Source organism: Cydia amplana, chromosome 17 (genome assembly GCF_948474715.1).
Source record: "Cydia amplana chromosome 17, ilCydAmpl1.1, whole genome shotgun sequence".
Lineage (NCBI taxonomy): Eukaryota > Metazoa > Arthropoda > Insecta > Lepidoptera > Tortricidae > Cydia > Cydia amplana.
In genome coordinates, this window is record NC_086085.1 from 6,581,161 (window position 1) to 6,593,799 (window position 12,639).

Genomic DNA, 12,639 nt, shown 5'->3' on the forward strand with positions numbered 1-12,639 from the left:
TAAAATTTCATTCTGAACATTCTAATTAGGAACCAAGTTGGTCGCCGTTAAAAACGTACAATATTATTATTCTCTTCTTTCTTATCACGCTTAGCGTTACTTGCACCATCCCACTAACCCGCGGGGTTAACCGGTTAAACCGTTAACCCAGTGTCAAATTGTACTGGTAACCATGGTAATATAACTCTAGTTAGTGAATGGTGCAGTCAAATTTATTTTAAGCAATTTTTTAACATACATTATGTGAAAGTTAACTCGACATAATTAAATTTACGCCGCCGTTTTACAATATCACCTTATTGTGCTTGAATGTGCGTTTATTGTATTTTCTGAGAAAAGGGTGCTTTTATAGGCGTTCATTAAAGCCCCTTCTTTAATGAATTTAATGGCTTCATTGGTTCAATATAACATATATGTACCTATATGTACTTGTCTTTCACCTGTTAAAATAAACGTTTATTATAGCTGGATTGGATTCGTTGTTTGAATGAAATGAATGAAAAACTTTATTTCAGACAACTTCAATACAAAAACCGGCCAAGTGCGAGTCGGACTCGCGCACGGAGGGTTCCGCACAATCAACAAAAAATAGAGCAAAACAAGCAAAAAAACGGTCACCTATCCAAGTACTGACCCCGCCCGACGTTGCTTAACTTCGGTCAAAAATCACGTTTGTTGTATGGGAGCCCCACTTAAATCTTTATTTTATTCTGTTTTTTGTAAGTATTTGTTGTTATAGCGGCAACAGAAATACATCATCTGTGAAAATTTCAACTGTCTAGCTATCACAGTTCGTGAGATACAGCCTGGTGACAGAGGGACGGACAGACTGACGGACGGACAGCGGAGTCTTAGTAATAGGGTCCCGTTTTTACCCTTTGGGTACGGAACCCTAAAAACAACAATCTTAGATAAGTATGAATATGATATTAAAATCACTGGCATTGTCACGCGTTTGATGTTTAGAAGCATGAATCGTCCACTTTTCTAATATATTTTGACGGTAGTCATGTTATATTCGTCATTTTGATGACTTTTGACATCCCGATCATTGAAAGAGTAGAATAGGTTAAATGTAAAGTACTTATGAAACTAACTAACTTTTGTAGGCCTAGCATAGGAGCGAGCGTCGCGACAGTATCTCGCCCGCGAGTTAGACTACCCGTCCTTATCAAATACATACAGTTAGGAAAATATGGGAAGTTTATCTCTCGGCACTCCTGTGCTAAGCCCATTACTCGCTACTTTGTCCACGTAGAATGATGATTTCCGTGATAATAACTTAATAAGGCGAGCCGTATGCTTGTTTGCCACCAAAGTGGTATTAAAAAAATTACCTTATACCCTATTCCCGGGACTTTCTCTATAAAAAAATGTATTTTATTCAGTTCAGTGGCATTAATAATATTAGTGGGGATTTCCCACATTCTAACCATATGCGTAAAACCCGAATTAAATCTAAATGAACTGAAATTGCAAATCCAGTTTTCCTGCATCGGTATCATGGTCGCATTTTTATCACCTGTCATGTCATGCGTCACTTTCGCACTTACTTGTTAGAACGTGACAGGCATGGTGATAAATGATAAAGAGCCGACCATCTTAGCCCTACAGTACAGAATACAACTATGTAAATGTTTACACAAATTTCAAAGTATTATTGAGAGAAACTTAAACAAACTCGCACTTGAAATATGTATTACTCTCTGAAATTGTAGAGTATTAAGAGTAAGTCGCTTATTGTCGCACAGTCAAAAGCTGCTGCTCTAATATAATGTAAACAACGGGGTATGTTCGGGGCTAGAGACGTTAGAGGGATTGCACATTGACAGTATTGACACTAACGCTTTTGTTAATGTACCTTTACTAAATAGCCTAACCGTTTCTTATAGTGTCTAATTAATGTAAAATTGAATAAGGCAATGTAAAGTCACTGATTTTTGGGTTGTTAAAATTGTCTTGATAATTAGTAGGTAGCCAAAGACTAACGCCCTTATTCATAAACGCTCTCAATTATATTAAGCATCAATTAACTTATAAGTAATTTTGACTTATGTATTTTTATAAAAGGGATAAAATATAAATTAACTACTTCACAGGCTTATAGTGCGTTTATAAATTTTTTATCATGATCTTCCTAATCATTCATAACTAATGTTTTCACCAATTGCTGTATCACCAAAAAGTGTGGTATTAAATAAATATAGTCAAAAATATTTCTTTAATAGAATACCTAATAACAACGTTAAAATAATGGCAACAATGTTTCAGGTTACTATGTTACCCTTCGTGACATGTTAGACCCGGTACCCGGTACAAAAGCACCCTTATAGACGCCTCACGTTAAGAGGCAGTTATCACGTCAGCGCAGCACCCCGTAAGCCCCGACTCTGTTTAACGCAATTTCCTCAAGGAAAGAGCCTTCTGCTTAAGTAAATACCCTAGTATGTGGCGGATTAGTATAAAACAACACCGTTCTAGCGTATGCTCACTGCTGTCATTCTAAATGGGATAGTTGTGTTAACGTATCGGTTAATTTAACAGAATTGGCAACTGTCACGTACTTTTGAATAGTTGGATGGGTAGAGCTTTTCGGTGATAGGAACTAGCATAATATATGTATATCTGTGAAGTTCTTCAAAGGTGTATAATAAGTTCCTCACTCGTGTTGAGACCTATATAACCTAATGTTATTGAAACATTTGTTCCCAGCAGTGGGACCTATAGATTTATAATTTCGATAAGTAGATTTAATGGCATGTTTATTATGATCAGTTTGCTGAGTAGAATGGGTTATGAATACGCTTAAATATAGAATGTCCAAATAATCTTGTTAGAGCAGTACATGAGGTACCTGCCGTTGTGGTACAAAAAATAGAAATTTTACAGTAATCGAATTTTACAGGTTGCAAAATTATGGACCCTAACAACAAAAATAAACATAATTCCCCATTTTATCATCTTCTCTAATGACCTATTTAGAACAGAATGCTTTACTCACCGATAATCAGTACGCCTACAGACAAAAACGCTCCACTACTATGGCAGCACACAAAATCGTCGACTGCATTTTGACTGGTCTAGACGACAGGTACAAGATGGCAGCCATACTGTGCGATTTGTCTAAGGCTTTTGACATCATTAGCCATAATTTGCTCTTAAATAAATTAAATCTGTATGGCATAAATGGTTCTGCACACAAATTGTTTGCATCGTTCTTGTCTGACCGTCAGCAAGTGGTGAAAATGTCACTCAATGGCAGAAAATATGTTTCAGACACTGGTAATGTAAATTTGGGCATTCCTCAAGGGTCAGCAGCCGGTAATACACTGTTTTTATTATTTGTGAACGACTTACCCTCTGCAATCACAAATGGGCTATCTGTGTTATTTGCAGATGACACAACTGTTGTCGTGAGTGCAAAAACACACGCGCAGTTAGCCGAGGGAATACAATATGATGCGTGTGACCAGCTACAAACATGGTTTTCATCAAATGGCCTACTGTTAAATATAGTGAAATCCAATGTGATGATGTTCTCGGGTCGCAGTATCACAGTGCCTCCATGTATTAGTAACGGTCCAATGCCATTATGCAATGAAACAAAATTTCTGGGTTTCATACTTGACTCGAATCTCAACTGGAAGTGCCATGTCGATCAGCTTTGTAATAGGTTGAGCAGTTCTATATTTGCTTTAAAAAAGCTACAGCCTCTGATATCAAGGAAGTCACTCAAAGCTGTATATTTTTCGCACTTTCACTCCTTGATGTCATACGGTACACTGATTTGGGGAAATTCCACAGATGCCACGAGAGTTTTAATTCTCCAAAAACGTGCTATCCGTTTACTAGCTGGAGTTAAGCCAATGCACCACTGTAAGGAACTTTTTAAAAATAATGGTATAATGACACATTATTCCTTATACATGTTTCAAGTTCTGATGTTCGTGAGAAGGAACTTGTCCTTGTTCAAACGTGTCGAAGTCATGGGCAAACAAATCAGATCGACGGGAAGACTGCGAACAGTGCCGCGTCGCATGGCACTTTCATGTAAGAATCCGCGAGTAATAGGCCCAACTTATTACGAACGTCTACCCGCCGAATTAAGAACTGAAATATCTGACGAAGCATTTGAACGTCGACTGAGGAACTTTTTATTGAATAACCCATTGTATTCAGTGGACGAATATATGGAATTAAAATTGTAATAATTGTTTGAAATTGTATACCTACTTAGTTTATGTAAAATTGATTTTATTTGACATTCGTTCTGATTTATTATTCTTACCGCTCTTAGTATAAGTATGACGATCATTATGAGATACCTACTATATATATTTTGTTTGACATGTATTCCGTTATTTATTTACGTATTCTGAAATTTCTGAACTTATCTTATAAATTGTTAGTGTTAATAGTTTGTATTGTTTTTTGATTATCATTGTTGACATTTTATAATTATACGTTTGCATGCTACATTATTGACGACCATAATGTAAATTCATATAGATTAGCGTAAGAATAATTTATACTGTAATTTATCATTATGAAATAAATAAACTAAACTAAACTAAACATTAAAACTTACTTTCGTACAAAGCGAATCAGCGACGCGTATAACCCAATAACAGTACGGTAAATAATAGCAGATAAAAAAATAATATACAACCGCTTTCACTGAACTTAAAACGATTTGCCTTCAACATGGTAGCGATAATTTCGGTGAAATATACGGAATAATCCGAGCGGAACATTGTCGATAGCAACCGCGGGGTGTTTATATGGAGTTTTAATCAGATGTTTTTAGGGTTCCGTAGGCAAATGGCAAAAAACGGAACCCTTATAGATTCGTCATGTCTGTCTGTCTGCCTGTCTGTCTGTCTGTCTGTCCGTCTGTCCGTCTGTCCGTCCGTATGTCACAGCCACTTTTTTCCGAAACTTGGTAAGTAGATGTATTCTGTGAACCGCATTAAGATTTTCTCACAAAAATAGAAAAAAAAAACAATAAATTTTGGGGGTTCCCCCCATACTTAGAACTGAAACTCAAAAAAATTTTTTTCATCAAACCCATACGTGTGGGGTAAGTATAGGATAGGTCTTCAAAAATGATATTGAGGTTTCTAATATCATTTTTTTCTAAACTGAATAGTTTGCGCGAGAGACACTTCCAAAGTGGTAAAATGTGTCCCCCCCCCCTGTAACTTCTAAAATAAGAGAATGATAAAACTAAAAAAAAATATATGATGTACATTACCATGAAAACTTCCACCGAAAATTGGTTTGAACGAGATCTAGTAAGTAGTTTTTTTTTAATACGTCATACATCCCCTAAATACGGATGGTAAGCGACATGTTAATGGCGAGCGAGCGATTCATAACGATTTATTGTGTTACAATCTATTACCCCTTCATCCCTTATGAATGTAAGCAAATACAGAAATGACAAAGAAGGTTAGGACTAATTACTTACATGACTGCTCAAAAAATAGAGTGTACCTACCTATTGTTTTCTGTATTGTTTGTATGTATGCGAGTTTCTTTATTTTAAAGGAACTTTATTCTGCGAAAAAGGGTTTGGATTGTAAGTACGACTTAATGTGGTAGTTTTGTGTGTTACCTATTTATTTTACGGACGGCTAAAATAAATTAACAGATTTGCTCGTTATCGTAATAGGTACAAGTATAACATTGTTGTCATTGTTGTCATATATAACATACCTATTTAAATTAGGTACTTAAATAAATAAAACACACTTTAAATACAAAGGTACAGTACCTGACGTGTTACAGGCCTCTTTACACCAGCATTGTTTTCAAATGAAAGTATAGCCGTTATTTTTAGGGTTCCGTACCCAAAGGGTAAAAACGGGACCCTATTACTAAGACTCCGCTGTCCGTCCGTCCGTCCGTCCGTCCGTCCGTCCGTCCGTCCGTCCGTCCGTCCGTCCGTCCGTCCGTCCGTCCGTCAGTCCGTCCGTCCGTCCGTCCGTTCGTCTGTCACCAGGCTGTATCTCACGAACCGTGATAGCTAGACAGTTGAAATTTTCACAGATGATGTATTTCTGTTGCCGCTATAACAACAAATACTAAAAACAGAATAAAATAAAGATTTAAGTGGGGCTCCCATACAACAAACGTGATTTTTGACCGAAGTTAAGCAACGTCGGGCGGGGTCAGTACTTGAATGGGTGACCGTTTTTTTGCTTATTTTTTTTTGCTTGTTTTGCTCTATTTTTTGTTGATGGTGCGGAACCCTCCGTGCGCGAGTCCGACTCGCACTTGGCCGGTTTTTATTTAAAAAATAATAATTGCATGTTCTTATTATACAAAATGTTATCAATCGGTACCTACTTTAAAAAGCACTAGAGGAAGCATAGAGATAATAATGTTATAGGTAGGTAAATGTTTATTATAAATTCTATAGAAACCCCCTCCCGAACAATGTTTGGTCGATAAGTCCGTTGCCACGTGTACCCAAACGCGTCGAAGCTTGAAGTGAGAAAAACATTTAGTTGATCCACAACTTTGCTCGTGAAAAACACAACTCTGCCAAGATTTTGCGACAAACAGGAGTTTTAAAAGCTTGTTTATAAAACAAGCGTTCAAAGTGTGCTTTAGCGTGTACAGCGTGTAAAATTGGAAAATTTTATTCCTCTCCTTAAATTAAGCGAGACAAACTGAACTGAAGTAAATGTTGTGTTCGCAATGACGTTAATGTGCTGTGTATTCGTTGTTTCTGTTAGATGTTAACGGCTTTATTGTTAACTGCTTTATTTATTTGTGTTGTTCAAACATATTTTTGGTTTAATGTAAAAATTTAGCAACATAAAGCCATTTAATTTTGCGTAAATTAATAATAATTACGTATGATCTAAAACTATACGTTTCAGCGATTAAGTCTGATTAGAAGTTCGTGTAACCTTTCAAAATGTCAAATAAAACCTACAATGATTTACTATGCGAAACATCAGAAATCATTGGCGAGGCAACGCAGGCCGACGAGGCCGTGTTCGCACTAGGCGAGGCAGAGAGAACTCAGCTTCATCCCCATCTGTCCGAGCTCAGAGTGAGATATACGGTCCTCGTCCGGCGTTTGGATAACGTGTACGATCAGTTGTTGCAACCTCAGAAGAGGTTGATAGTGAAGAGGCTACTCGAAGCGTGTTTGGGGAGGCTGATTGAAATCAAACACGATTTAGTGGAGTTACATTTGTCGGATTATACGTTTGATGATGATGAGGTGAGATTAAATAATAAACCTTTGTGTCGTAAACGTGTCGTGAGCCTACAACAAAGGGTAAATTCCTACTGATACATAAGGTATAAATAAAATGTTATGATAACAATTTTGATACCTAATATAAGGGAAATACCTACCGCGAGGGCGTCCGTGATAGTTATTTTAAAATGAGATTATGTTACGATATATTTTACTGGCTGCCACATGAAGTCCCTTGGTCACATAATATTTAGGTATATAATCAGAAACTTTTCATTTGTCATTTAATCAGTTTATAAATTTCTTTGGTATTTGCAGGTTTTACAAAGACTCCAAGTAACCCCAAGCGAAGCAGAGCCATGTATCCCTCAATACTTCATAAGAGAAAGAGAGGAAGAGGTGGAGAGTCGGCAGCAGTTTATCATAGATACTTTGAGGAAACTGGGCCATGAGCCTCCGAAGCCTCAAGCGTTGGTACTGACGGAACAGCAGGCGGTGCTCGTTATTCAGAGCCACGAGAGAGCTAGGCAGGGACGATTGAGGTGTGCTCAATGTTATTATGATTGCCTGGTTTTTATTTTACTATCATTACATTTAAAAGTGCTGAAGTTTAAAAAAGTATTTAGTTTATTTGGTAAAAATATCGAAACTGTAACTATATATGTGTTAAATAGGTTTTTATTTTTTTATTTATTTACACATCACAAAAACATAATACAAAGAACTTAGAACTAAGATGCGTCACAGAAACTTATGAAAGTTTATGCGTGGTGCAAATGCATAATGGTAAATATTTACATGCAATTATCTATTGGCATTAATGTGAGATGTACTACATATAAAAACAAAAATAGAAAACACTTTTCTGTTTTTAAAAAGCTAAGTTTGTTTGCCAATCGAATGACTAAGTACTTTAACAAACATTATTATATTTTCAGAGGACAGTTCATGAAAGAGATTCGTTTATTGAAAGAGAAAGGAAGAGACCAGAAAGGTGAAATGTCTCCGTCAGCGGCCACAGCTATACAGCGCGTGTGGAGAGGCTTCATAGCAAGAAGGGCGACGAAGAAGAGGAAACAAGAAGAAATGCTTCTTATTGGCATGGAATTACCGCCTTATGCAGAATCTGTAGCAATTAAGAAGTCTGAAGAAGTAAGTTATTATCAAAACCATTACTCGCTGCCACAATCACTGATTTTTGAGACTTAAATCTTTTACTACTTGTTTTATATCTCTAGTCTTCGTTCATAAAGTAAACAATTTTATAAGTTTACCACACCAACACGAAGGAATGAAGGCCACAGCAACTAGCGGGGACAGATACATTTGATCCAATGAAATATATGAGTAAGCTTTTTTTCTAGATAAAAGAATACAGACGAAAGCTACAAAAGGAGCGAGAAAAGGAATATCAAAAAGCTTTGGTAACAATCGAAGAACAGCTAAGAAAACAACATGGTGTAAGACTTAATGAGCAAATAGGGGCCGAGTTGAGGAGGTATATTTCGGAGTATTTTGAGAGGACTGGAAGATTTCCAGATCTTCCGTCAGAAGAAAGTGGTGGAAGTCGAGCCATGTTTAGTAGACAAGGTAATTCGTTCATGCTTTATTGATCAATGTGTTAAGAAAAATTATGCAAATGGATCATAAGACTTAGGTACCTAATAATAGTTCTAAATAAGTAATTTATTCTCAGGTACGAGTCCTGATAGTACATTGAGTAAATCTTCGCCGGTATCATCTAAGGAATCGAAGAAAAGCAAGGAAAGTAAAGATAAAAAAAATGGGAAGCCTGAAGACAACAAGACTAAAGATGAGGAAGCAGATTTACAAATGTTCAAGTGTAGTATCTCGAACTTTTTACAAGACGTCATTAGTGCCAATGAAGAGTAAGTACCTAGTTGTAACGTAAATACCTATCTAAACAAAGTATGGTAGATAATATACTTAGTTTTATGATTGTCATAACCATTTTCCAGATTTGAAGATATATGGAAATTTAAAGATGATGCTGACAATCCGCATGAAAGATATTACAAGGACATGATAGAAAGAGAAAAGATGGTTAAAATTGAGCAAGAAATAAGAAACATCGTAGATGAAATGATGCGTAATGAACTCGAGCAGTTACAAGCTGCGTTTGACAGAGATAGAGCTCACAAAGGTAAAAAGGCGAAGAAACCTCAAAAGAAGGTTAGTTTATTTAAAAAATTGTTACGTAAATTATTAAGTAATAATTATTTTATAAGCATGAAATGAAATTCCAAATTTATTTTAGGCCCGACGTGGAGGAAAGAAGAGCAAAAAGAAAAAGGAAAAAGATTTAACACCAGACAGAACCACAGAATCATTGTTTGAAGAATTAGTATCAAATGGCATTATCCGTCCGTATCCAGTTTGCAAAATAGATGACTATATTGGCGAAAAATCCTTTGTTGGAGCCGAATGGAGGAACGAAGGCCGAGAGCCCATGCCTTGTCTGGGGGATATAAGGCAGATAATAAAAGAGTACTGTATTCTGCCTCTTGGTTCAGAGCACGTTCGAACTCATGCACCGTTAGTGCGATCAGTATTATTGTCTGGTAAGATTATTATTCGCAAGAGTGATTGTATTATATTTTGATGATTTGAGTAGGTTAAGGATAACACCGTAATCCGCAATTAATTTCCAAAATATGATGATTTTAGGTCCAGCAGGCAGCGGAAAAAAGATGTTAGTCCATTCAATCTGCAGCGAAGTAGGAGGGGTATTATTTGACTTGTCTCCAGCTAATATAGTTGGAAAGTATCCTGGCAAATCAGGTCTTATAATGTTGATACATTTAGTCGTTAAAGTGTCACGATTACTTCAGCCAGCTGTGATTTGGATGGATGATGCCGAAAAGCCATTTGTGAAGAAAATACCGAAGACGGACAAAACTGACCCTAAGCGGCTGAAGAAGGATTTGGCTAAAATTATAAAAGGTATGATAACAAAAAGCATTTTTCAAAATTTTCACGATTTCAATTTCGTGGCGCTTAATGTTGTTATTTTTTTCTAGGAATTTGCCCAGAAGACCGCGTCTTATTTGTCGGCACCTCCCGTTGTCCCTGGGAGGCAGAGCAGAAGCTGCTCTTCCAGTGCTACTCGAAGGTCATCCAGATCCCTAGGGCTGACTACGGCAGCATATCCCTCATGTGGAGAACGCAGCTTCACAGAGCTGGGGCCTTGTCGCCCAGACTGGATGTCTCTAGTTTAGCTAGAGTATCGGATTCATATACTATTGGTAATTTCATATTTTTACATATTTTGTATTATCATATTGTTTTTAATATACAGCCAATATAATTGAAACTTTGCATGTTGATGTTGCAGGGATATATTGTACAATTGTATATAAGATTGAATATGTGTATCAATCGTACGTTACATGTTTTATGTGTACCTATATATTTTTTGTTTTCTAAGTCAGTTGTTTTATTTTTTATTAATCTTTGTTATTTTTTCAAACTGCAATAGGTTTTTACTTCACTATAGTTATTGTTATTTTAAGGGACACTGCTATCAGCTTTAGACGGATTATTGACTACAAAGAGAAGGCTACAGCTGCGCGTGCGCGCTCTAACCGCTCATGAAATCGCCGTACAGTTGAGCACACGGGAACCTGTGTATGCTGAACAAGTAAGTTTTCATTTGAAGGAATGTTTACAAAAACAACATAACTGACTACACTGGTTGACACCTGAAACGATTAACAATGTTCTTAAAAAAGTGTCAACCGCTCTAAGCAGTTATGTTGTTTTTGTAAACATTCCTTCATTTATTAAAAAAAAAAACTCTGTATCACTCGGTGTTTACGTTACGTTGTAAGTTAACGACATGAAAAAATATAAAGTCCAGTTTTGCTTACAAAAATATGATTTAAGTACCCATGCCAAAAAAAATAAAAATAAACTTGAGGTAAATTTTATTATTCCTTAAGAATGGATTTATTATTTATTCCTTTTGCTATAGTATCATTTATTTATATATTACAAACTAGTACCTACATATACATATTAAAAAAAGTTTAACATTTTTCAAATAAAAGGGACAAACTTCTTCTACACAAGATATCAGAATGATTCCGAAAAATGCTTGCATATCCCTTATTCGAGTCAGTGGGCTAACTCTGCGTGGCATTTATTTTACAATGACAAAGTGTGAAAATTTAGATGAACATAATGACGTTTATAGTGACACCCTTTCACTTTGTTCTATTCAAGTTGGTGCTAAGCTTAGACAGATCTACATATATTCTTTTATTAACAGGATGCCTCGGCAGAAGCTTGGTGGTCTAAAACCCCTCTAGAAAGGAGACGACAAAAGGCTTTGCAAAGAATTGAGGAACTGGAACGTGAAGCCGAGGAAAAGGCAAAAGCTGTGTAAAATAAACTACTAATTTTAAGCAAATAATTTATACAGTATTCTAAGCACAAATCTTAAACCTTCTACATTGTTTTCTCAAATGTATGTGCTGATGTATGTTTCTCAAATTATTATTTTAAAGTAGCTTTGAATTGTAAAAAGAAAGAGTGACATAAGACATTGTGACAGAATAACAAGTTCTATTTTTACTGCAACCTACCGTTTTGCGTTATCATACAAAGTGTTAAAATGTGCATCCCAAGCCGAAGTTTCTGAAAACAAAGTATTTTACAGGCTACTTCATTCACGAGACTTAAAATGACAGAAGATTAGTTTTGTTTGATATTGCTTTTTATATCTTTACCCTTCTGTGTGAACTTTTACATTTGATCTGGTAACGTTGTAATATATATGATAAAAAAGATAAGATAAAAGAAAGTTTATTCAAGTAGGCATAATTACAATGCGCTTATGAACGTCAAATAAAGCTACACCGGCTCCAACCCTATGTACCTCTGCCCCGAGAAGATTTAAATCCCCCCTCAATGTATGTAACTAGGTACCTACCTCAAGAAGTGGATAAAAGCCTTTGTGTAGCCTTGGGACACTACATCGTCAAATTAATACCTAATTAGAATATATTTTAGTCAGCACACAATAAGTGAATACGACTTATTAGATTCTGAAAATCTTTGACTGTGACTAGCATTGTAAACAAACAAAAACACATCAAATCGTATTTTCCACAAACACAAGTAAATACGAATCTTAAAATCCGATTCATGCAAGTTACATTTACCTAGAATCTTAAGTAAAAAGGGTACCGGTTTAAAAGGACGAAGCAGCTGGTCGCTCTCACGGGGCTTTCGAATAAAATTAAAGCCAATATCCGATTGAAAACCCGTGTATCGAAAATTGTACGGACTTTATCGGAATTTAAAATGATTTTTATGATGATGCTTTTAAAGGATTATGGTTTTATTGAAAGTTTGAAACCCATTAGGTACCACAGTTAGTGAGGCATACTCGTAGA

The 12,639-nt window shown here is 36.1% G+C and overlaps 1 protein-coding gene across 1 annotated transcript; it reads left to right on the forward strand.

Annotated features, from left to right (window-relative positions):
- Nucleotides 1-6,900: 6,900 nt before the first annotated feature.
- Nucleotides 6,901-11,639, forward strand: LOC134655664 (dynein regulatory complex protein 11). The gene is made up of 11 exons (XM_063511102.1): nt 6,901-7,240; nt 7,538-7,761; nt 8,158-8,371; nt 8,584-8,809; nt 8,916-9,108; nt 9,199-9,412; nt 9,498-9,801; nt 9,908-10,183; nt 10,261-10,485; nt 10,753-10,880; nt 11,511-11,639. The coding sequence occupies exons 1-11, from the start codon at nt 6,929-6,931 to the stop codon at nt 11,625-11,627; spliced, it is 2,433 nt and encodes an 810-aa protein (XP_063367172.1). The 5' UTR covers nt 6,901-6,928; the 3' UTR covers nt 11,628-11,639.
- The last annotated feature ends 1,000 nt before the right edge of the window (nt 11,640-12,639 follow it).

Bases quoted from the DNA above. Each gene is read 5' to 3' on its own strand.
- LOC134655664 (XM_063511102.1), top strand. From the start codon at position 6,929: ATGTCAAATAAAACCTACAATGATTTACTATGCGAAACATCAGAAATC. The intron at 7,762-8,157 runs GTGTGCTCAATG...TTATATTTTCAG, and splicing joins GCTAGGCAGGGACGATTGAG to AGGACAGTTCATGAAAGAGA. The intron at 10,881-11,510 runs GTAAGTTTTCAT...TTTTATTAACAG, and splicing joins AACCTGTGTATGCTGAACAA to GATGCCTCGGCAGAAGCTTG.